A 26,339-nucleotide genomic window follows, 5' to 3' on the forward strand; every position below is an offset into this window, starting at 1 on the left:
CCGGAAAGAGAGATCCAAGGTAGGCTTTAAATCTAGGATCGAGCACGGTGGCCAAAATGTAGTGCTCTGATTTCAACAGATTGACCACCCGTGAATCCTTGTTAAGCGAATTAAGGGCTCCATCCACAAGTCCCACATGCCTAGCGGAATCGCTCCGTGTTAGCTCCTCCTTCAATGTCTCCAGCTTCTTCTGCAAAAGCCTGATGAGGGGAATGACCTGACTCAGGCTGGCAGTGTCTGAACTGACTTCACGTGTGGCAAGTTCAAAGGGCATCAGAACCTTGCACAACGTTGAAATCATTCTCCACTGCGCTTGAGACAGGTGCATTCCACCTCCTATATCGTGCTCAATTGTATAGGCTTGAATGGCCTTTTGCTGCTCCTCCAACCTCTGAAGCATATAGAGGGTTGAATTCCACCTCGTTACAACTTCTTGCTTCAGATGATGGCAGGGCAGGTTCAGTAGTTTTTGGTGGTGCTCCAGTCTTCTGTACGTGGTGCCTGTACGCCGAAAGTGTCCCGCAATTCTTCTGGCCACCGACAGCATCTCTTGCACGCCCCTGTCGTTTTTTAAAAAATTCTGCACCACCAAATTCAAGGTATGTGCAAAACATGGGACGTGCTGGAATTTGCCCATATTTAATGCACACACAATATTGCTGGCGTTGTCCGATGCCACAAATCCACAGGAGAGTCCAATTGGGGTAAGCCATTCCGCGATGATCTTCCTCAGTTGCCGTAAGAGGTTTTCAGCTGTGTGCGTATTCTGAAAAGCGGTGATACAAAGCGTAGCCTGCCTAGGAAAGAGTTGGCGTTTGCGAGATGCTGCTACTGGTGCCGCCGCTGCTGTTCTTGCGGCGGGAGTCCATACATCTACCCAGTGGGCTGTCACAGTCATATAGTCCTGACCCTGCCCTGCTCCACTTGTCCACATGTCCGTGGTTAAGTGGACATTGGGTACAACTGCATTTTTTAGGACACTGGTGAGTCTTTTTCTGACGTCCGTGTACATTCTCGGTATCGCCTGCCTAGAGAAGTGGAACCTAGATGGTATTTGGTAACGGGGGCACACTGCCTCAATAAATTGTCTAGTTCCCTGTGAACTAACGGCGGATACCGGACGCACGTCTAACACCAACATAGTTGTCAAGGCCTCAGTTATCCGCTTTGCAGCAGGATGACTGCTGTGATATTTCATCTTCCTCGCAAAGGACTGTTGGACAGTCAATTGCTTACTGGAAGTAGTACAAGTGGGCTTACGACTTCCCCTCTGGGATGACCATCGACTCCCAGCAGCAACAACAGCAGCGCCAGCAGCAGTAGGCGTTACACGCAAGGATGCATCGGAGGAATCCCAGGCAGGAGAGGACTCGTCAGAATTGCCAGTGACATGGCCTGCAGGACTATTGGCATTCATGGGGAAGGAGGAAATTGACACTGAGGGAGTTGGTGGGGTGGTTTGCGTGAGCTTGGTTACAAGAGGAAGGGATTTACTGGTCAGTGGACTGCTTCCGCTGTCGCCCAAAGTTTTTGAACTTGTCACTGACTTATTATGAATGCGCTGCAGGTGACGTATAAGGGAGGATGTTCCGAGGTGGTTAACGTCCTTACCCCTACTTATTACAGCTTGACAAAGGCAACACACGGCTTGACACCTGTTGTCCGCTTTTCTGTTGAAATACCTCCACACTGAAGAGCTGATTTTTTTGGTATTTTCACCAGGAATGTCAACGGCCATATTCCTCCCACGGACAACAGGTGTCTCCCCGGGAGCCTGACTTAAACAAACCACCTCACCATCAGAATCCTCCTGGTCAATTTCCTCCCCAGCGCCAGCAACACCCATATCCTCCTCATCCTGGTGTACTTCAACATCTTCATCTTCAATCTGACTATCAGGAACTGGACTGCGGGTGCTCCTTCCAGCACTTGCAGGGGGCGTGCAAATGGTGGAAGGCGCATGCTCTTCACGTCCAGTGTTGGGAAGGTCAGGCATCGCAACCGACACAATTGGACTCTCCTTGTGGATTTGGGATTTCGAAGAACGCACAGTTCTTTGCGGTGCTTTTGCCAGCTTGAGTCTTTTCAGTTTTCTAGCGAGAGGCTGAGTGCTTCCATCCTCATGTGAAGCTGAACCACTAGCCATGAACATAGGCCAGGGCCTCAGCCGTTCCTTGCCACTCCGTGTGGTAAATGGCATATTGGCAAGTTTACGCTTCTCCTCCGACAATTTTATTTTAGGTTTTGGAGTCCTTTTTTTACTGATATTTGGTGTTTTGGATTTGACATGCTCTGTACTATGACATTGGGCATCGGCCTTGGCAGACGACATTGCTGGCATTTCATCGTCTCGGCCATGACTAGTGGCAGCAGCTTCAGCACGAGGTGGAAGTGGATCTTGATCTTTCCCTAATTTTGGAACCTCAACATTTTTGTTCTCCATATTTTAATAGGCACAACTAAAAGGCACCTCAGGTAAACAATGGAGATGGATGGATACTAGTATACAATTATGGATGGACTGCCGAGTGCCGACACAGAGGTAGCTACAGCCGTGGACTACCGTACTGTACTGTGTCTGCTGCTAATATAGACTGGATGATAATGAGATGTAGTATGTATAAAGAAGAAAGAAAAAAAAAACCACGGGTAGGTGGTATACAATTATGGACGGACTGCCGAGTGCCGACACAGAGGTAGATACAGCCGTGGACTACCGTACTGTACTGTGTCTGCTGCTAATATAGACTGGATGATAATGAGATGTAGTATGTATAAAGAAGAAAGAAAGAAAAAACCACGGGTAGGTGGTATACAATTATGGACGGACTGCCGAGTGCCGACACAGAGGTAGCTACAGCCGTGGACTACCGTACTGTACTGTGTCTGCTGCTAATATAGACTGGATGATAATGAGATGTAGTATGTATAAAGAAGAAAGAAAAAAAAACCACGGGTAGGTGGTATACAATTATGGACGGACTGCCGAGTGCCGACACAGAGGTAGCTACAGCCGTGGACTATTGTACTGTACTGTGTCTGCTGCTAATATAGACTGGATGATAATGAGATGTAGTATGTATAAAGAAGAAAGAAAAAAAAACCACGGGTAGGTGGTATACAATTATGGACGGACTGCCGAGTGCCGACACAGAGGTAGCTACAGCCGTGGACTACCGTACTGTACTGTGTCTGCTGCTAATATAGACTGGATGATAATGAGATGTAGTATGTATAAAGAAGAAAGAAAAAAAAACCACGGGTAGGTGGTATACAATTATGGACGGACTGCCGAGTGCCGACACAGAGGTAGCTACAGCCGTGGACTATTGTACTGTACTGTGTCTGCTGCTAATATAGACTGGATGATAATGAGATGTAGTATGTATAAAGAAGAAAGAAAAAAAAACCACGGGTAGGTGGTATACAATTATGGATGGACTGCCGAGTGCCGACACAGAGGTAGCTACAGCCGTGGACTACCGTACTGTACTGTGTCTGCTGCTAATATAGACTGGATGATAATGAGATGTAGTATGTATAAAGAAGAAAGAAAAAAAAAACCACGGGTAGGTGGTATACAATTATGGACGGACTGCCGAGTGCCGACACAGAGGTAGCTACAGCCGTGGACTACCGTACTGTACTGTGTCTGCTGCTAATATAGACTGGATGATAATGAGATGTAGTATGTATAAAGAAGAAAGAAAAAAAAACCACGGGTAGGTGGTATACAATTATGGATGGACTGCCGAGTGCCGACACAGAGGTAGCTACAGCCGTGGACTACCGTACTGTGTCTGCTGCTAATATAGACTGGTTGATAATGAGATGTAGTATGTATAAAGAAGAAAGAAAAAAAAACCACGGGTAGGTGGTATACAATTATGGACGGACTGCCGAGTGCCGACACAGAGGTAGCTACAGCCGTGGACTATTGTACTGTACTGTGTCTGCTGCTAATATAGACTGGATGATAATGAGATGTAGTATGTATAAAGAAGAAAGAAAAAAAAACCACGGGTAGGTGGTATACAATTATGGATGGACTGCCGAGTGCCGACACAGAGGTAGCTACAGCCGTGGACTACCGTACTGTACTGTGTCTGCTGCTAATATAGACTGGATGATAATGAGATGTAGTATGTATAAAGAAGAAAGAAAAAAAAAACCACGGGTAGGTGGTATACAATTATGGACGGACTGCCGAGTGCCGACACAGAGGTAGCTACAGCCGTGGACTACCGTACTGTACTGTGTCTGCTGCTAATATAGACTGGATGATAATGAGATGTAGTATGTATAAAGGAGAAAGAAAAAAAAACCACGGGTAGGTGGTATACAATTATGGATGGACTGCCGAGTGCCGACACAGAGGTAGCTACAGCCGTGGACTACCGTACTGTGTCAGCTGCTAATATAGACTGGTTGATAATGAGATGTAGTATGTATAAAGAAGAAAGAAAAAAAAACCACGGGTAGGTGGTATACAATTATGGACGGACTGCCGAGTGCCGACACAGAGGTAGCTACAGCCGTGGACTACCGTACTGTACTGTGTCTGCTGCTAATATAGACTGGATGATAATGAGATGTAGTATGTATAAAGAATAAAGATAAAAAAACCACGGGTAGGTGGTATACAATTATGGACGGACTGCCGAGTGCCGACACAGAGGTAGCTACAGCCGTGGACTACCGTACTGTGTCTGCTGCTAATATAGACTGGTTGATAATGAGATGTAGTATGTATAAAGAAGAAAGAAAAAAAAAACCACGGGTAGGTGGTATACAATTATGGACGGACTGCCGAGTGCCGACACAGAGGTAGCTACAGCCGTGGACTACCGTACTGTACTGTGTCTGCTGCTAATATAGACTGGATGATAATGAGATGTAGTATGTATAAAGAAGAAAGAAAAAAAAAACCACGGGTAGGTGGTATACAATTATGGATGGACTGCCGAGTGCCGACACAGAGGTAGCTACAGCCGTGAACTACCGTACTGTGTCTGCTGCGACTGGATGATAAATAATGATATAAAAAATATATATATATCACTACTGCAGCCGGACAGGTATATATTATATAATGACGGACCTGCTGGACACTGTCTGTCAGCAGAATGAGTTTTTTATTTTATAGAATAAAAAAACACCACACAAGTCACACGACGTGTGTTTAACTTTTACAGGCAGACATTCACAATACAATATAGTATACTATATACTGGTGGTCAGGTCACTGGTCAGTCACACTGGCAGTGGCACTCCTGCAGAAAAAAAGTGTGCACTGTTTAATTTTTTAATATGTACTCCTGGCTCCTGCTATAACCTAACTGCTCCCCAGTCTCCCCCACAATTAAGCTGTGTGAGCACAGTCAGATATTATACATAGATGATGCAGCAGCACACTGGGCTGAGCACAGATAAGGTATGTGACTGAGTCACTGTGTATCGTTTTTTCAGGCAGAGAACGGATTATATTAAATAATATAAAACTGCACTGGTGGTCACTGGTCAGTCACTAGTATAACTAACTAATACTATCAGCAAAATTCTGCACTCTCTGTCTGAGTACTCCTCCTAAGCTCCAGTAAATGAAGTGTCACTGTCTCACTCTGTCACTAGTATAACTAACTAATACTATCAGCAAAATTCTGCACTCTCTGTCTGAGTACTCCTCCTAAGCTCCAGTAAATGAAGTGTCACTGTCTCACTCTCACTCTCCTATCTATTTCTTCTCTAAACGGAGAGGACGCCAGCCACGTCCTCTCACTATCAATCTCAATGCACGTGTAAAATGGCGGCGACGCGCGGCTCCTTATATAGAATCCGAGTCTCGCGATAGAATCCGAGCCTCGCGAGAATCCGACAGCGTCATGATGACGTTCGGGCGCGCTCGGGTTAACCGAGCAAGGCGGGAAGATCCGAGTCGCTCGGATCCGTGTAAAAAAAGCTGAAGTTCGGGCGGGTTCGGATTCCGAGGAACCGAACCCGCTCATCTCTAGTTGGGACACATTTGGAGTTACATAGAAATATAGAATTTTATGACAGATAAGAAACACTTGGCCCATCTAGTCTGCCCATGTGAAACACATAGGGGTATATTTACTAAGATTCGTAATTTCCGAAAATAGGTCAAAGTTCAATCACGAATGACATCGACAGTGTAAAACTGCAACTTTTTGAATTGATTACGATGGATTTACTAAGCTGTCGTATTCGTATTTTTCTTTGCTTCCGATGTCGATGTCATTCGTTTTTTTTTACCTATTTTTACGGCAGTGATTAGCAAAACACTGCCGTTTTTTTTTACAATCAATCTCGGCCGGATCTGTGTGATCCGTGCTGGGGTTCTTATTTTTTTTTTTTTTAATTAAACAATGTAAAATCACAAAAAAAAATGCGTGGGGTCCCCCCTCCTAAGCATAACCAGCCTCGGGCTCTTTGAGCCGATCCTGGTTGCAGAAATATGGGGAAAAAATTGACAGGGGTTCCCCCATATTTAAGCAACCAGCATCGGGCTCTGCGCCTGGTCCTGGTTCCAAAAATACGGGGGACAAAAAGAGTAGGGGTCCCCCGTATTTTTAAAACCAGCACCGGGCTCCACTAGCTGGACAGATAATGCCACAGCCGGGGGTCACTTTTATACAGTGCCCTGCGGCCGTGGCATCAAAAATCCAACTAGTCACCCCTGGCCGGGGTACCCTGGGGGAGTGGGGACCCCTTCAATCAAGGGGTCCCGTCCCCCCCCAGCCACCCAAGGGCCAGGGGTGAAGCCCGAGGCTGTCCCCCCCATCCAATGGGCTGCGGATGGGGAGGCTGATAGCCATTTGTGATAATGAAAAGATATTGTTTTTAGTAGCAGTACTACAAGTCCCAGCAAGCCTCCCCCGCATGCTGGTACTTGGAGAACCACAAGTACCAGCATGCGGCGGAAAAACGGGCCCGCTGGTACCTGTAGTACTACCACTAAAAAAATACCCAAAAAAACACAAGACACACACACCGTGAAAGTATAATTTTATTACATACATACACACATACATACATACTTACCTTATGTTCTCACGCAGGTCGGTCCTCTTCTCCAGTAGAATCCAAGGGCTACCTGTTGAAGAAATTCTACTCACCAGATCCATGGGTCCAGGCTCCTCGGCAAATCCAGGGTTAATCCACGTACTTGAATAAATTAAAAAAAACGGTGTCCCGACCACGAACTGAAAGGGGACCCATGTTTGCACATGGGTCACCTTCCCACGAATGCCAGAAACCCACTTTGACTTCTGTCTAAGTGGGTTTCTTCAGCCAATCAGGGAGTGCCACGTTGTAGCACTCTCCTGATCAGCTGTGTGCTGCTGTCCTCACTGACAGGCAGCACGCGGCAGTGTTACAATGTAGCGCCTATGCGCTACATTGTAACCAATGATGGGAACTTTCTGCCCTGCGGTTGACCTAAAGTGACGTCACCGCTGAGCAGAAAGTTCCCAGCATTGGTTACAATGGAGCGCATAGGCGCTACATTGTAACACTGCCGTGTGCCGCCTGTCAGTGAGGACAGCAGCACACAGCTGATCAGGAGAGTGCTACAACGTGGCACTCCCTGATTGGCTGAAGAAACCCACTTAGACAGAAGTCAAAGTGGGTTTCTGGCATTCGTGGGAAGGTGACCCATGTGCAAACATGGGTCCCCTTTCAGTTCGTGGTCGGGACACCGTTTTTTTTTTTTTATTCAAGTACGTGGATTAACCCTGGATTTGCCGAGGAGCCTGGACCCATGGATCTGGTGAGTAGAATTTCTTCAACAGGTAGCCCTTGGATTCTACTGGAGAAGAGGACCGACCTGCGTGAGAACATAAGGTAAGTATGTATGTATGTGTGTATGTATGTAATAAAATTATACTTTCACGGTGTGTGTGTCTTGTGTTTTTTTGGGTATTTTTTTAGTGGTAGTACTACAGGTACCAGCGGGCCCGTTTTTCCGCCGCATGCTGGTACTTGTGGTTCTCCAAGTACCAGCATGCGGGGGAGGCTTGCTGGGACTTGTAGTACTGCTACTAAAAACAATATCTTTTATTTTACAACAAAGGCTATCAGCCCTCCCATCCGCAGCCCATTGGATGGGGGGGGACAGCCTCGGGCTTCACCCCTGGCCCTTGGGTGGCTGGGGGGGGGGGGACCCCTTGATTGAAGGGGTTCCCACTCCCCCAGGGTACCCCGGCCAGGGGTGACTAGTTGGATTTTTGATGCCACGGCCGCAGGGCGCTGTATAAAAGTGACCCCCGGCTGTGGCATTATCTGTCCAGCTAGTGGAGCCCGGTGCTGGTTTTAAAAATACGGGGGACCCCTACTCTTTTTGTCCCCCGTATTTTTGGGACCAGGACCAGGCGCAGAGCCCGATGCTGGTTGCTTAAATATGGGGGAACCCCTGTCATTTTTTTCCCCATATTTCTGCAACCAGGATCGGCTCAAAGAGCCCGAGGCTGGTTATGCTTAGGAGGGGGGACCCCACGCAATTTTTTTGGCAAAAATAAGCACTTTCCCACCCCTTCCCACTGATATACATGCACGGATCTCATGGATCCCTGCATGCATCTCAAATCACGGAAAAAAAAAGCAGGTCTGTTTTTTTTTAGGACTTTTTTACGAGTTGTAATTTTTCACGGCAGTGTTTTGTGTTTTTTTGCTTTGCACTTCTTAGTAAATGACCGAGATTCATATCTAAACAGGCGTAATTTGACCGATGGTGTATTCATTCGTAATTTTTTACCTGAACTAGCAAAAAATTACGAATGCCCTCATCACTGCCGTGATTAGTGTTTAGTAAATGACCGAGATTAACCGAGATGACACTTTGAAGAAAAAACGGCATCTCGGTCAAAATCGGGAGCTTAGTAAATATACCCCATACACGGGTGAGTTATTATTATTTTGCTAGGAGACAATTAACCTACCAGAATATTTTTGGAGCGTGGAAAGAAACCTACACAAGTACGGGGAGAATATACAAACTACACACATTTAGGACTGTGGTGGGAATCGAACCCATGACCTCAGTGCTGTGAGGCAGTAATGCTAACCATTACACCATCTATACTGCCCTTGGTAACAAAATGGGTGTAAAAGACAAAAACATTTTTTTTTAAAAGCCACACATCTCCATCAGCAGAATATTTATTATTATTATTACAAGTTATTTATATAGCGCACACATATTCCGCAGCACTTTTATAGAGAATATTTGCCCATTCATATCGGTCCCTGCCCCAGTGGAGCTAACAATCTATATACCCTACCACATGTACACGCATTCATACTAGGGTTAAGTTTTTGTTGGGATCAAATTGACCTACCAGTATATTTTTGGATTGTGGGAGGAAACCAGAGTACCCGGAGGAAACCCACGCAAGTACGGGGAGAATATACAAACTCTGCACAGGTAGAGCCACGGTAGGAATCGAACCCATGACCTCAGTGCTGTGAGGCAGTAATGCTAACCATTACACCATCCGTACTACCCTAAGTAGGTGCCTAGTTTCTGATAAGTCATTGCTATCATCAGCGTGTATGTGCAAAAGATACACTCGTAACAGACATACAGTATATGCTCATAATTGTTGGACTGATTGAAGCACTTTTGTGAGGATGTGTCCCCTAGAACTTTGTTTAGGATACAGTAGGACACATTTTGCTACCTGTTCCGCTATTGCAATCATAAGGTTTGATACATATGTCTGCTTTCATTATTTGAGCAGTCACACAGCGAAATTGCACAAGGTACGCCACACGACCTGGCATACTACTCACTGTGTGTTGGAGAGTCTAGACCTACAGTATATCTTGCCATCTAAAGCTAACCATGGGCTAGTTAAACTTAAATGCTGTGATCTTCTTGTGTTCTGGTTCTGCTGGCTTTCCTGTGCCCTGTCTAACCTAGTAACACAAAAAGGAACACATTAAACAGAGATCGCAAAACCACAGTATGAGGAGCACATCACATGATTAATTTGTTTGCACTCATTGCAACTTATTAATTGAACAAAAGCTAAAAACAGTTGCATACTGTATGTTCTGCACATTACCTCAGTGACAATGGTGGAGGAAAAGACACTCTTGTCATAGACCCATCCATATTTACAAGGTTCAGTGCTGTTGTTGGAGGTACCATTAGTCCAGATAGCATGCGCCGAATTCTGGTACTGCAGGCAACTTTTGCTGTTCTGATTTCCATCCACTGGTATGAATGCTGCCAAGTTACTTTGGTTATAAATAATTGTAGTGTCGTCCAAGGCTGGCAGGCGACAGCGGTGGGTAGGTATTGCAGCTGTAAAATTTTGAAGGAAGTTATGACTGGCCATAAAAAACATAGGCAACAAGAGCATGGCAGTGTTCAGCACCTGAAACCATCCCAATCCCCCAACAGTTTGTAGAAGGTCATTAAAACCCATTACTGGTCATCCACTGAATGAAGTCTTCACGACAGTTAACCAAGTAAGTTGGGTATTTGCAGGCTGTATGCCGATATGCTGTACAATAGCTACACTTTGACTTGTATGAGGAGTGGAAATCTAATTTCGAAATCCAAGTGTCTGTCTACACTACAGCTCTGCTGTGTGTTTGTTTTGTCAGTGTGTGAGGAAGTTCTAGAATAATTCTCTTAGTGTAATGGACTAGATTATAAGTGACAGAGATGAGAGCTGCTACCATGTCTAAAAGTCAAGTAGACCACCCCCACACAATCACTCTATTTCATCATACTCTCTAATCATAAATTTTAAAATGGTTAATACATCACTGTTTGACACCTTGCAGGTTCATTGCAAATACTGTATAGTGAAAAGGGCAAATTATTTTTACATATATTGCCAATCATTCTTTTTTTCTGCCATTAATTATGGTTACTACTTGCAGTGGAGCTTTACTATTTTGCTTTTTACTGTTCTCAGTAGCTGTATCACTCAACTACTATATACATGCTAGTTACCAGCCCGTCAAAATTATAAAACAACATAGCAGTAATATCAGCACCCATGGCTGTGCGTACCCAAACGGAACAACACTTGAATTGCTCCGCCGGACGCAATCTACTGGTTGACGGCACACAAAACACTTGCATTCCCACCATAGAGGTGAGGAGCAGTGCTAGCCTTTTATTATATAGGACTATGGGGCTGATTTAGTATTAGCCGCAATTGTGCTGAAATCGCTATTCTGCGATTTCAGCACGTGTGCATGCGCTCACAATTTAAGACCTGGAGGGGGCGGGAATGGGGCATCAACTCCGCATTTTGTGGGCATCAATGCTCCGTTTAAGGGGCGCAGTCCGGACAATGGAGACGTGTCCGGACCGTTGCTCACTGACAGCCTTCGCAGCTAGGTTGCGTAGGCAGGAGGCAACCCTAAATATGCAAGAGCATTGCTGTCTTGCTGTGCGCACGCATGTTTGCGGGAGGCAGGACCCGGCATGCGGGGCGGACTTGCCCTGTGCTGTGCGTTTCCCACCCCCTGCATGTTAGAGTAATGGGTTGTAGGTGTGCGATTTTTCGCACATCTACAACCCATGCTGATTAAGGCCAAATGTTACCCACATGAATAAAAAAATAATTATTTGCTTACTGACTCTGTTCACTAAATATTCTGCAGCACCTCTTACCTTATCGTGCTTTAATTCAGAAATTTTGGACCTAATTCATGTTTGTATGCAAATGCATATTCAGCTGCATTTTTCTAGGTTACAGAGCTGATAATCATTGCAAGTGAAGCTGCTGCCTCCAAAAAGAAAATAGACGCCCACTGGAGTCATCCCAAAATCCTCTACAGATGCATACTCATACACAGCACTGACGAAGAACATCGACTCCTAGGGTTGACCTATGGGTATGTAGCCTGGCAACGCTGGCACCATGTTTCTCTACGTACATGATCGTAGTTGGAGGCAGATACACAACTCGAAAACGTCCATGACACGCCTGTGGTTTTGCCACCACCACAACATAAACTCCCCCGAATGGTCTCTTCCTGACACTATATAAAATATCAATGTGAGCACGATCGCAAAGGTACATTGGCACGTGCATGATCGCGGTTGCAAAAACATCGGTATTGGTTGCAAAAACACCGGCACTGCGTACAAATATGAACCCTTTCTGCTGACAGGGTGGTCTTCAGTATGCCGAATGTTGGGATCCCAGCGCACAGTATACCAGCGCCGGAATCCCGACACCCGGCATACCGACAGCTATTCTCCCTCGTGGGGGTCCACGACCCCCCTGGAGGGAGAATAAAATAGTGTGGCTCCTTCGCTCTCGCCTCGCTGTCGGTATGCTGGCGGTCGGGCTCCCGGCGCTGGTATGCTGGTCGCCGGGAGCCCGAGCGCCGGCATACCGTACTATACCCCTGCTGACAGCCTTCTCCTGTCCTGGCATTGTGACTTACTATTCTCATTACTTATTGCAGGCTCAACTTGTTCTGATCACTGAAACCTACTGACTGTCTTGACCTTTGCGCTGAATATTAACTGGCTGCCTCTGCCTAATAACGTTACACTTTGCTATTTGTCTGCCATTGACCTGACCCAATTTATATCTCCCCATGTTAGCTACAGAAGAGTTGATACTAACTGAGTGCTTAGAGGTCTATTTATGAAGTAGTGAATACCCTTTTCTCCAGCGTTTAGCATTATTACATGAAAATACTGCCATTACTCCACCTGTTTACTTGTATCTCTGCTTTGATTTGTTTAATTTTTATGAATACTTGTATGGCTTAGTTAAGACAGATAGGATATGTCTAACAAAAAAGTAACATATATATAATTATATACGAGGTGTGGCTATTAAATAACGAGAATAAATAGATGATTACTGCGCTTGTGAATGCTTGTTACTTATATCACATCAAATATATATATATATATATATATATATATATGTATGAGATTTTTTGTATAACCATTGATCCTCAGAAACGAATAAGTATTAAGAATTAATATATTAGGAAGGCCTGTATTTACATAATATCACATTTATTGTGCAATCACAAACAGAAATATGCATCAAAAATATACATCAATAAACAACAATAAAATGGTAAAATTACAAAGAGAGTGATAATATCAGTTATTTGTTCTCTCCATCATATGCATACATTAAAACAAGTAATTGATACTATGATAGTATAAAATACTTTGGAAATAGTAACTATTGGCAAACTCCCAGACTTTATCCTCCTTCAAAGAATGAAAATAATGTATTTTAGTTCATTTGTAACAATGATGTTCACAGCGGCTGTTTGTGTCCAAATAGTATCATTAGTAGCTGATATGCACCTCGGAGCTGGATGTATATAATAGTGCTGCAATTGCCAGCGTCCCGGCTAATAAGTTAGTTTATTCAAGCACTATACAATAGTATACACTGGTATAATTACCCTTCCTGGTGCCTCTAGTCCAGGCATTCCCAACCGCGGCCCTCAAGGCACACCAACAGTGCAGGTTTAAGTGATATCCAGGCTTCAGCACAGATGGTTAAATCAAAATAACTGTGGTACTAATTAAGTCACCTGTGTTCAAGCCTGGATATCACTAAAACCAGGACTGTTAGTGTGCCTTGAGGACCGAGGTTGGGAAACACTGCTCTAGTCAATCAGCCACATGTATCTCCACTGCACGGCCCTTTCTTCCGATGGTGATGACGGCCCTTTCTCCCGATGGTGATGCACTCAACGCTGGCGGGACTTCTGGCTAGTCACGGGTCCCTCCGTATGGTGTTTCCCAATAGCGCCAGGTGATTTGACCGCGGATGCCGCAGGCGCTCACGAGAGCCTGTTCGCTATGGCTTTCCCGGTGATGGTAATGATAACTGTTGCGGGAACTGATTCGGCTGTACAAACTTAGTCCACCAGCAAGATCTGTGTACAAAGCTGTGGTGGGAAGTCAAAGGAAGATGAGTCCATCTAGACATGTCGGTGAAGGTTTTTGAAAGTAGCGGGGTGTTATTTAGGCCATACAATTTGGAAGGATGAGTAGGGATCTTAATACCCAAGTATGTAATACAATCATTAGGCGCCAACTTAAATGGAAAAGATACCCCCCCCACTCCAATTTAGCTGCAGGAAAAAAAGGCTAACTCTTCGGTTTTAGCATACTTAATATTAAATCCAGCTACTCTTTCCAAAGTGCTTATTAAAAAGGAGGTCAACAGGGGCAATACAGTTTTAGGGTTCGCAAAGTAAAGTAGAAGGTCATCCGCAAATGCCGAGAATTTAACCTCAGAGTGGGAAAATGTAATACCTTTCCACCTAGACTCCTTAATAAATTGTCTGAGAAGAGGATCCAGTGACAGATTAAATAAGAGAGGAGAAAGAGGACAACCCTGTCTCGTACCTCTGAATAAACAAAACAAGCGGGTATTTAAGGTGTTGATAGTGAGAAAAGCAGTAGACCTATGATAGATAGTATTAAATTAATAAATTCTGACCCAAATCACTGATATTGGAATATCCTATGCGGGGAGGGTAAGAGCAGGCGGTAAGGTTACTAACATGGGTACTAAAAGAGATTTTACCAAAGCACTAACCAATGACGATTACAGGTCATCATTGCTACATAAGGTGAAAGATGTCCCTAACGCAAGGGAAAATACTTATCTTAGTTGTATGTATGTAAATGCCAGAAGCATTACTGGTAAAAAGGGTGAACTAGAAATACTTGCAGCAAGCAAACAGTATGATATTATAGTCATTACTGAAACTTGGTGGGATGAATCTCATGATTGGACAGTCAATCTAGAGGGCTATACACTGTTTAGGAGAGACAGACTAAATAAAAAGGGTGGAGGGGTGTGTCTTTACGTAAAGCCGTTTTTAAAACCTGATATACGGGAAGATATTCAGGAGGGGACTGTAGACACTGTCGAGACATTGTGGGTAGAAATTGCATGCGGGGAAAAAGGAATAAAAAAGTTAGTATTGGGTGTATGCTATAGGCCGCCTGGTATCAACGTATCTGATGAGGAATTGTTAATAAAGCAAATTGAAAGAGCAGCAGGAGTAGGAGACATAGTAGTGATGGGAGATTTTAACTATCCAGAGATAAACTGGAAAAACGATTCATGTGATACTGCTAGGGGCAATATGTTTTTAAACTAGTGATGTGCACCGGACATTTTTCGGGTTTTGTGTTTTGGTTTTGGATTCGGTTCCGCGGCCGTGTTTTGGATTCGGACGCGTTTTGGCAAAACCTCACCGAAAATTTTTTGTCGGATTCGGGTGTATTTTGGATTCCGGTGTTTTGTTTTTTTTAAACCCTTAAAAAAAGCTTAAATCATAGAATTTGGGGGTCATTTTGATCCCATAGTATTATTAACCTCAATAACCATAATTTCCACTCATTTCCAGTCTATTCTGAACACCTCACACCTCACAATATTATTTTTAGTCCTAAAATTTGCACCGAGGTCGCTGGATGGCTAAGCTAAGCGACACAAGTGGCCGACACAAACACCTGGCCCATCTAGGAGTGGCACTGCAGTGTCAGGCAGGATGGCACTTCAAAAAAATAGTCCCCAAACAGCACATGATGCAAAGAAAAAGAGAGGCGCACCAAGGTCGCTGTGTGACTAAGCTAAGCGACACAAGTGGCCGACACAAACACCTGTCCCATCTAGGAGTGGCACTGCAGTGTCAGGCAGGATGGCACTTCAAAAAAATTGTCCCCAAACAGCACATGATGCAAAGAAAAAAAGAGGCGCACCAAGGTCGCTGTGTGACTAAGCTAAGCGACACAAGTGGCCGACACAAACACCTGGCCCATCTAGGAGTGGCACTGCAGTGTCAGGCAGGATGGCACTTCAAAAAAATTGTCCCCAAACAGCACATGATGCAAAGAAAAATTAAAGAAAAAAGAGGTGCAAGATGGAATTGTCCTTGGGCCCTCCCACCCACCCTTATGTTGTATAAACAGGACATGCACACTTTAACGAACCCATCATTTCAGCGACAGGGTCTGCCACACGACTGTGACTGAAATGACTGGTTGGTTTGGGCCCCCACCAAAAAAAGAAGCAATCAATCTCTCCTTGCACAAACTGGCTCTACAGAGGCAAGATGTCCACCTCATCATCATCCTCCGATTCCTCACCCCTTTCAATGTGTACATCCCCCTCCTCACAGATTATTAATTCGTCCCCACTGGAATCCACCATCTCAGGTCCCTGTGTACTTTGTGGAGGCAATTGCTGCTGGTGAATGTCTCCACGGAGGAATTGATTATAATTCATTTTGATGAACATCATCTTCTCCACATTTTCTGGAAGTAACCTCGTACGCCGATTGCTGACAAGGTGAGCGGCTGCACTAAAAACTCTTTCGGAGTACACACTGGAGGGAGGGCAACTTAGGTAGAATAAAGCCAGTTTGTGCAAGGGCCTCCAAACTGCCTCTTTTTCCTGCCAGTACACGTTCTTTCAATGGTGAGAGAATCATATGAAGTGACAGTAGACGACATGTCAGTAATCGTTGGCAGGTCCTTCAGTCCGGACCAGATGTCAGCACTCGCTCCAGACTCCCCTGCATCATTGCCAGCGGGTGGGCTCGGAATTCTTAGCCTTTTCCTCGCACACCCAGTTGCGGGAGAATGTGAAGGAGGTGATGTTGACGGGTCACGTTCCGCTTGACTTGACAATTTTCTCACCAGCAGGTCTTTGAACCTCTGCAGACTTGTGTCTGCCGGAAAGAGAGATACAACGTAGGTTTTAAATCTAGGATTGAGCACGGTGGCTAAAATGTAGTGCTCTGATTTCAACAGATTGACCACCCGTGAATCCTGGTTAAGCGAATTAAGGGCTCCATCCACAAGTCCCACACGCCTAGCGGAATCGCTCTGTTTTAGCTCCTCCTTCAATGTCTCCAGCTTCTTCTGCAAAAGCCTGATGAGGGGAATGACCTGACTCAGGCTGGCAGTGTCTGAACTGACTTCACGTGTGGCAAGTTCAAAGGGTTGCAGAACCTTGCACAATGTTGAAATCATTCTCCACTGCGCTTGAGTCAGGTGCATTCCCCCTCCTTTGCCTATATCGTGGGCAGATGTATAGGCTTGAATGGCCTTTTGCTGCTCCTCCATCCTCTGAAGCATATAGAGCAGGCCTGGCCAACCTGTGGCTCTCCAGATGTTGTGAAACTACACATCCCAGCATGCCCTGCCACAGTTTTTAGCATTCCCTAATAGCAAAACTGTGGCAAGGCATGATGGGACTTGTAGTTTTACAACAGCTGGAGAGCCACAGGTTGGCCAGGCCTGATATAGAGGGTTGAATTCCACCTCGTTACCACCTCTTGCTTCAGATTATGGCAGGGCAGGTTCAAGACTGTTTGGTGGTGCTCCAGTCTTCTGTACGCAGTGGCTGAATGCCGAAAGTGGCCCGCAATTCTTCGGGCCACCGACAGCATCTCTTGCACGCCCCTGTCGTTTTTTAAATAATTCTGCACCACCAAATTCAATGTATATGTGCAAAACATGGGACGTGCTGGAATTTGCCCAGATGTAATGCACGCATAATATTGCTGGCGTTGTCCGATGTCACAAATCCCCAGGAGAGTCCAATTGGGGTAAGCCATTCTGCGATGATCTTCCTCAGTTTCTGTAAGAGGTTGTCAGCTGTGTGCCTCTTCTGGAAAGCGGTGATACAAAGCGTAGCCTGCCTAGGAACGAGATGGCATTTGCGAGATGCTGCTACTGGTGCCGCCGCTGCTGTTCTTACTGCGGGAGGCAATACATCTACCCAGTGGGCTGTCACAGTCATATAGTCCTGAGTCTGCCCTGCTCCACTTGTCCACATGTCCGTGGTTAAGTGGACATTGGGTACAACTGCATTTTTTAGGACACTGGTGAGTCTTTTTCTGAGGTCTGTGTACATTTTCGGTATCGCCTGCCTAGAGAAATGGAACCTAGATGGTATTTGGTACCGGGGACACAGTACCTCAATCAAATCTCTAGTTGCCTCTGAATTAACGGTGGATACCGGAACCACGTTTCTCACTGCCCAGGCTGCCAAGGCCCGAGTTATCTGCTTTGCAGCAGGATGACTGCTGTGATATTTCATCTTCCTCGCAAAGGACTGTTGGACAGTCAATTGCTTACTGGAAGTAGTACAAGTGGTCTTCCGACTTCCCCTCTGGGATGACGATCGACTCCCAGCAGCTACAACAGCAGCGCCAGCAGCAGTAGGCGTTACACTCAAGGATGCATCGGAGGAATCCCAGGCAGGAGAGGACTCGTCAGACTTGCCAGTGACATGGCCTGCAGGACTATTGGCTTTCCTGGGTAAGGAGGAAATTGACACTGAGGGAGTTGGTGGTGTGATTTTCAGGAGCTTGGTTACAAGAGGAAGGGATTTAGTGGTCAGTGTTAGGGTCTCCTGCCCTGTGCTGCCACGTCGTCATGGCAACCGGGAGACAAGTGCTAGCGGAGTGGCCTGAGCGCAGCTGATACTCCGGTTCGGGTCTTTTGCTGTGCAGTCGTTACAGGCTTTGTGCACGGCAGGGGATCCGGTGCTGGTTTTTGTGCTCACAGTCTGTGAGGTCTGAGTGGGGCGTGGACAGCACCTGCTATATAAGGCCTCTTCTCAGGTTAAGCAGATGCTGCTGAATCTCTGTTGGTTAGTCAGTTCCTGAAAGTTAGCCAGTACTGTGTAGCTTTGTATTTGTTGTTGCTTACTGCAAATAGGCCTTGGGGTTTGGTACTACACTCTGCCAATCCAGACCTAGCAGTAAAACTGGAGTCAGTCGTTTAACTTGCTGGGGTTCTTTTGCTACTCTGTGAACTTAGCAAGTTTGCGGCTGTATTCTCAGACTTGCCTGCCTAAATCCTTTCTCACTGTGCAAAGGTGTTCAGGTGTCAGTTTAGTGGCAGTAAACTGAACCTGTGCACTGAAAGTGAGGATTAGGATTGTGGAGACTCTCCTTGTGTCTATCATTCCATCTCTGACCAAGGAGTTTACTGCCACACCCGTTGGTAACCCTTTAGGGTTTTGCTGTTGCCCTTAGCAACAACATTTCGGGTTCTCTACGTATTAAAACACAACATCTTGCTTTTTCCATCTGAGCATTCCTAATACTAGGGAGACACCCAGTTTCTTAGCCTCTGGGCTTATCTGTTCACTTTGTGTTTATTTTGTTACCCTATTACCTTCTGTGTACGTAATGTCATATTCCCCAGTCTGTCTGTGAGTTCATTTGTTTTGCATCCCTATCCGTTCAGACACCAGTACATTCCTGCAGGCACTGGTGTGCATAACAGTTCAGACACCAGTACATTCCTGCAGGCACTGGTGTGCATAACAGTTCAGACACCAGTACATTCCTGCAGGCACTGGTGTGCATAACATATTCAGCAGCCCAATACTCCTGTTGAAATTTTGTGGGAATATGGAGCATACCCCTCAAAATACGTTGCAACAGGTGGTCGATCAGGTGCAGGTCCTGACTTGACAATTTAATGATTTATCCATTAAAATGCACACCTCCCAGGCCGCTGGCGGAGCTCCCGCAGCAGCAGCACCTTTAGGGGTTAAGGAGCCGAAAGTAAATCTCCCGGATCGTTTTTCTGGAGATCGCTCGCAGTTCTTTTGTTTCAAGGAGAGCTGCAAGCTATACTTCTGGCTTAGGCCTCAGTCTTCTGGGTCGGAGATTCAGTGGGTGGGCATAGTGATTTCCTTGCTACAAGGAGACCCACAGGTCTGGGCATATGGGTTGCAGCCTGACTGTCCGTCGCTTAAAAGTGTTGATGCTTTTTTTACGGCACTGGGCATGTTGTATGATGACCCTGACAAGACGGCCTCAGCCGAGGCTCAGATTTCGATCCTTAAGCAAGGGCGAAGGCCAGTTGAGGTTTACTGTACAGAGTTTCGGAGGTTGGCCCATGATACCCAGTGGAATGACCCAGCCCTGAGACACCAGTACCGAAGAGGTCTTTCTAACCAGATAAAAGACCAACTGGTACAATATCCCTTGCCTGATAGCTTGGATCAGCTCATGCAGTTATCCATCCGGGTGGATAGACGGCTGAGAGAGCGTAGGCTTGAAAGGGAGACCGAGGTTTCCTTCTTTCCCAAGGGAACCTCAGACTCTGAGGAATTTTCCGAGGAGCCTATGCAGATTGGGGCTACCCGCCTCTCCTCGCGTGAGAAGACGCGGAGGAGACAGCAGGGGTTGTGTTTGTACTGTGGGAATAAAGGTCATGTGGTAGTATCATGCCCAGAAAAGCCGGAAAACTTCAGGGCCTGAGGGTGATGGGAAATATCCTGTCAGGCCAGAAGTCAGAATTTCCCAAGAAGACTTTTATCATTCCAGTGACCTTGAAGATCCTCGGTCAAACTGTCAAGACTGAGGCCTTTGTGGACAGTGGGGCCGACGGGGTTTTTATGGACCGCCAATTTGCCCTGAAACACTCTGTTCCCTTAGTACCCTTGGCATTGGAAATTGAGATTTGTGGGTTAAACGGGGAACCATTATCCCAAGGTAAAATTACCTCTTGCACTAGCCAGATTTCTTTGTTTATTGGAGCCACACACTCTGAAAAATAGTCCTTTTATGTGACTGTCTGTACTTTTGCCCCATTGGTGTTGGGGTTACCCTGGTTAAGGGCCCACAATCCTCAATTTGACTGGGTCTCTGGGGAGATTCTTAGTTGGGGTACTGATTGTTTCAGGAGTTGCTTGAGCCTTCCAGTCAGGCTCTCGCAGCTAAGTTTGCCAGGATTGCCAGGGTGTTATGCAGATTTTGCGGACGTGTTCTCCAAAAAAGTTGCAGAGGTACTACCTCCCCATCGCCCCTATGACTGTGCCATTGATTTGTTGCCGAATGCTAAGCTTCCCAAGAGCAGGTTGTACTCCCTGTCACGTCCTGAGACTCAGGCTATGGCAGAGTACATTCAGGAGAACTTGGCTAAGGGATTTATCAGACCTTCACAGTCTCCAGTTGGGTCGGGGTTCTTCTTCGTGGGTAAAAAGGACGGTTCGTTGCGACCCTGCATCGACTTCAGGGAATTGAACCGTATCACGATTAAAAACTCATACCCACTGCCTCTCATTTCGGTCTTGTTTGACCAGCTTCGTACTGCCACCATTTTTTCTAAGATTGACCTACGCGGGGCGTACAATCTAATCCGAATAAGAGAGGGGGATGAATGGAAGACTGCCTTTAATACCCACTCAGGGCATTATGAATATTTGGTGATGCCTTTTGGGCTCTGTAATGCCCCGGCAGTCTTCCAGGATTTCATGAACGATGTACTCAGGGAATATTTGGATAGATTCTTAGTTGTTTACTTAGATGACATCCTAATCTTCTCCCATTCCCTGGAGGAACATCGGAAGCATGTACGCTTAGTCCTCCAGAAACTCAGAGACCACCGGCTTGGGGCGAAGCTGGAGAAGTGAGAATTTGAAGTTCAGCAAATCGCATTTCTAGGATATATTATCTCCCCAGAAGGTTTCCAAATGGAGGGTTCCAAGGTACAGGCAGTCCTGGATTGGGTGCAGCCCACTAGTTTGAAGCCGCTTCAGCGTTTCCTGGGCTTTGCAAATTTTTATAGACGATTTATCGCTGGATTTTCGTCTATAGTGGCGCCCTTGGTGGCACTCACTAAGAAAGGGGCGGATGTTGCTCACTGGTCTTGTGAGGCTAAAGCGGCTTTTGCCCGTCTCAAAAGGGCATTTGTCTCGGCCAAGGTGCTGCGACACCCAGATCCAGAGCATCCTTTTGTGGTGGAGGTGGATGCCTCTGAGATGGGTATTGGGGCAGTGCTCTCTCAGATGGGAGTGTCTGATAATCGCCTTCATCCTTGTGCTTACTTTTCCCGTAAATTTTCGCCTGCCGAGATGAATTATGACGTGGGTAACCGGGAATTGTTGGCTATTAAGGATGCACTCGAGGAGTGGAGACACTGGCTTGAGGGGGCTAAGTTTGTGGTCTCAATTCTCACCGACCATAAGAATCTGGCATATTTAGAGTCAGCGAAGCGTCTCAATGCCAGGCAGGCACGATGGGCTTTGTTTTTTGCTCGCTTTAATTTTTTGATAACATATCGCCCTGGGTCAAAAAACATCAAGGCTGATGCGCTCTCGCAGTGTTTTGCTCCAATCCAGGAGACAACCGAGGAGCCGTTGCCCATTGTGTCCTAATCATGTATTAAAGTGGGCATTACCCAGGACCTCTTATCATTAGTCCTTAGAGCACAGGAGCAGGCTCCTCCAGACCTTCCGGTAGGTCTTTTGTTTGTGCCTCCTAGGTTAAGACAGCGAGTGTTCCTGGAATTCCATGCCAAGAAGTCGGCAGGTCACCCGGGTATTGCCAGAACTCGGGAGTTGCTATCTAGGGCGGTGTGGTGGCCCTCGGTGGCTAAGGATGTGGATCAGTGGGTTCGGGCATGTGACATCTGTGCCCGAAATAAGACTCCTAGAGGGGTTCCTGTTGGCCCATTACATCCACTCTCTATTCCATCTAAGCCATGGACCCACATTTCAATGGATTTTGTGGTGGACTTGCCCAAATCCTCGGGGATGACAGCCATCTGGGTTGTCGTTGACAGGTTTTCGAAGATGGCGCACTTCGTTCCACTGGTTGGGCTGCCATCGGCCAGACGCCTGTCTGAATTATTTATGCTGCATGTTGTGCGTCTCCACGGGTTGCCACTTGATGTGGTCTCTGACCGCGGATCCCAGTTTGTGGCCAAATTCTGGAGGGCATTTTGTTCTGATCTCCAGATTTCTGTCAGCTTGTCGTCAGGCTACCATCCGCAGTCTAATGGGCAGACTGAAAGGGTGAACCAGTCCTTGGAGCAGTTCCTCAGGTGTTATGTCTCCAAGTGTCAGACTGACTGGGTTGCTCATCTGTCCATGGCGGAGTTTGCCTATAACAACGCGGCTCACTCTGCTACAGGGATCTCTCCCTTCCTTTGTGTGTATGGGCATCATCCTAAGGCCAATTCTTTTGACCCCCTGGACTCCACGCCTGGTGGTTCCTCTGTGGTTTCGGTCCTTAGAGGTATTTGGAGGAAAGTGAAGAAAGCCCTTGTGTCTGTGTCATTAGTGACCAAAAGGGTTTTTGATAAGCAGAAAAGACCCTGCAGCTTCAAATTAGGAGACTTCGTCTGGTTGTCTACCAAGAATTTGAAGTTGAGACAGCCATCTCATAAGTTAGGCCCCCGGTTCATCGGCCCTTATAAGATCACCAGGGTTATCAATCCGGTGGCATTTCAGTTAGATCTGCCCCGTTCTTTGGGTATCAATAAAACATTTCATTGTTCCCTTTTAAAACGGGCGATTAGTAATCCTTCTTCCAGTGGAAGACCTTCTCCTCTTCTGATACGTGGCCAGAGGGAGTTTGTTGTTGAAAGGATTCTTGACTCCAAGATGGTTCGGGGTCGGCTGTCATTTTTGGTGCACTGGAAGGGGTATGGCCCGGAGGAGCGGTCGTGGGTGCGCAGTTGTGATCTTCATGCCCCCAGACTGATACGCTCTTTCTTCTCGCAGTTCCCCGATAAACCCGGTGGTAGGGGTTCTTTGACCCCTCGTCAGAGGGGGGTACTGTTAGGGTCTCCTGCCCTGTGCTGCCACGTCGTCATGGCAACCGGGAGACAAGTGCTAGCGGAGTGGCCTGAGCGCAGCTGATACTCCGGTTCGGGTCTTTTGCTGTGCAGTGGTTACAGGCTTTGTGCACGGCAGGGGATCCGGTGCTGGTTTTTGTGCTCACAGTCTGTGAGGTCTGAGTGGGGCGTGGACAGCACCTGCTATATAAGGCCTCTTCTCAGGTTAAGCAGATGCTGCTGAATCTCTGTTGGTTAGTCAGTTCCTGAAAGTTAGCCAGTACTGTGTAGCTTTGTATTTGTTGTTGCTTACTGCAAATAGGCCTTGGGGTTTGGTACTACACTCTGCCAATCCAGACCTAGCAGTAAAACTGGAGTCAGTCGTTTAACTTGCTGGGGTTCTTTTGCTACTCTGTGAACTTAGCAAGTTTGCGGCTGTATTCTCAGACTTGCCTGCCTAAATCCTTTCTCACTCTGCAAAGGTGTTCAGGTGTCAGTTTAGTGGCAGTAAGCTGAACCTGTGCACTGCAAGTGAGGATTAGGATTGTTGAGACTCTCCTTGTGTCTATCATTCCATCTCTGACCAAGGAGTTTACTGCCACACCCGTTGGTAACCCTTTAGGGTTTTGCTGTTGCCCTTAGCAACAGCATTTCGGGTTCTCTACGTATTAAAACACAACATCTTGCTTTTTCCATCTGAGCATTCCTAATACTAGGGAGACACCCAGTTTCTTAGCCTCTGGGCTTATCTGTTCACTTTGTGTTTATTTTGTTACCCTATTACCTTCTGTGTACGTAATGTCATATTCCCCAGTCTGTCTGTGAGTTCATTTGTTTTGCATCCCTATCCGTTCAGACACCAGTACATTCCTGCAGGCACTGGTGTGCATAACAGTTCAGACACCAGTACATTCCTGCAGGCACTGGTGTGCATAACAGTCAGTGGACTGCTTCCGCTGTCACCCAAAGTTTTTGAACTTGTCACTGACTTATGATGAATGTGCTGCAGGTGACGTATAAGGGAGGATGTTCCGAGGTGGTTAACGTCCTTACCCCTACTTATTACAGCTTGACAAAGGCAACACACACGGCTTGACACCTGTTGTCCGCATTTGTGTTGAAATAATTCCACACCGAAGAGGTGATTTTTTTTGTATTTTGACCAGGCATGTCAATGGCCATATTCGTCCCACGGACAACAGGTGTCTCCCCGGGTGCCTGACTTAAACAAACCACCTCACCATCAGAATCCTCCTTGTCAATTTCCTCCCCAGCGCTAGCAACACCCATATCCTCATCCTGGTGTACTTCAACAGTGACATCTTCAATTTGACTTCCAGGAACTGGACTGCGGGTGCTCCTTCCAGCACTTGCAGGGGGCGTGCAAATGGTGGAAGGCGCAAGCTCTTCCCGTCCAGTGTTGGGAAGGTCAGGCATCGCAACCGACACAATTGGACTCTCCTTGGGTATTTGTGATTTAGAAGAACGCACAGCTTAAGTCTTTTAATTTTTCTAGCGAGAGGATGAGTGCTTCCATCCTCATGTGAAGCTGAACCACTAGCCATGAACATAGGCCAGGGCCTCAGCCGTTCCTTGCCACTCCGTGTCGTAAATGGCATATTGGCAAGTTTACGCTTCTCCTCAGACGCTTTTAATTTTGCTTTTTGGGTCATTTTACTGAACTTTTGTTTTTTGGATTTTACATGCTCTCTACTATGACATTGGGCATCGGCCTTGTCAGACGATGTTGATGGCATTTCATCGTCTCGGCCATGACTAGTGGCAGCAGCTTCAGCACAAGGTGGAAATGGATCTTGATATTTCCCTATTTTAACCTCCACATTTTTGTTCTCCATTTTTTAATGTGTGGAATTATATGCCAGTATCAATAGCAATGGCCTACTACTATATATACTGCGCACAACTAAAATGCACCATAGGTATAGAATGTAGATGGATAGTATACTTAATGACGACACAGAGGTAGGTACAGCAGTGGCCTTCCGTACCGTACTGCTATATATAATATACTGGTGGTCACTGTGTCAGCAAACTGCAAAACTAAAATGCACCACAGGTATAGAATGTAGATGGATAGTATACTTAATGACGACACAGAGGTGTTATGAGCCACGGCTGTGGCTCATTCTTGTTTTGCATTTTATGTTAATACTTCTGTTTATGTTCCCCGTGGGTGTCATGGGGTGTTCGGAGCTCATCCTTAAGGAGAGGGTACTGTTATGAACCACAGGTAGTGGTTCATTCCTATGCTATGTTTATAAGTTGTCTTTACAGGCCAGGATTTCCCGTTGCTCTAGTTTAAGAAGATTCTTGTTTGCTGCCAGTGGTGAGTCTGTGTAATTGCAGCTTGTTACCATGTGTTCAGCCTCACCTGTCTGTTAATTGCACCTCTCAGTTGTGCAGCAGGGCAGCTGCACGACATAATTAATTAAGACTCTCTGTTACATTCTGGCTCAGTGCAATTCACAGACGCTGGTGATATTTCCAAGGTTCCAGAGTTCTTGAGTTCTGAGTTAGTCCCTGCCAGTTCCTGAGCTCCTGTCTAGCAGTGTCTGTCTAGCTGCTTCCAGTGTCGGTTCCTGAGTGTCGGTTCCTGAGTGTCAGTTCCTGAGTGTCGGTTCCTGAGTCTGATCCCTTGTCCTGCCGTGAAGCATTCCTGTCCAGAAGTCCTGTGGCTTTGTCTGTGCCTGGTCGAGTATCTGGCTTCTTGGTGTCCACCGGTCTGTCGTTTGGG

General features: G+C 46.3%; 1 protein-coding gene and 1 long non-coding RNA gene across 3 annotated transcripts in view; one reads left to right on the forward strand and one right to left on the reverse strand.

The window, feature by feature from the left end:
• The window catches only part of LOC134969129 (solute carrier family 22 member 6-A-like), a 252,681-nt gene that overhangs the window by 154,292 nt on the left and 72,050 nt on the right, over positions 1-26,339 (reverse strand). Inside the window, exon 2 of one of the 2 annotated variants that reach the window (XM_063944858.1) lies at positions 10,086-10,327. In XM_063944858.1, the coding sequence (XP_063800928.1) occupies positions 10,086-10,327 (242 nt within the window). Of the gene's footprint in view, positions 1-10,085; positions 10,452-26,339 lie in introns of those variants that run through there. The other variant, XM_063944857.1, reaches the window with a different exon arrangement.
• LOC134969132 (uncharacterized) overlaps positions 1-26,339 on the forward strand; it is a 91,169-nt gene that overhangs the window by 36,468 nt on the left and 28,362 nt on the right. Inside the window, exon 2 of the long non-coding RNA XR_010189408.1 lies at positions 11,721-11,880. This is a non-coding gene — a long non-coding RNA (uncharacterized LOC134969132). The remainder of the gene's footprint in view (positions 1-11,720; positions 11,881-26,339) is intronic.

The sequence above is a fragment of the Pseudophryne corroboree genome, chromosome 11 (genome assembly GCF_028390025.1).
Source record: "Pseudophryne corroboree isolate aPseCor3 chromosome 11, aPseCor3.hap2, whole genome shotgun sequence".
Classification (NCBI taxonomy): domain Eukaryota; kingdom Metazoa; phylum Chordata; class Amphibia; order Anura; family Myobatrachidae; genus Pseudophryne; species Pseudophryne corroboree.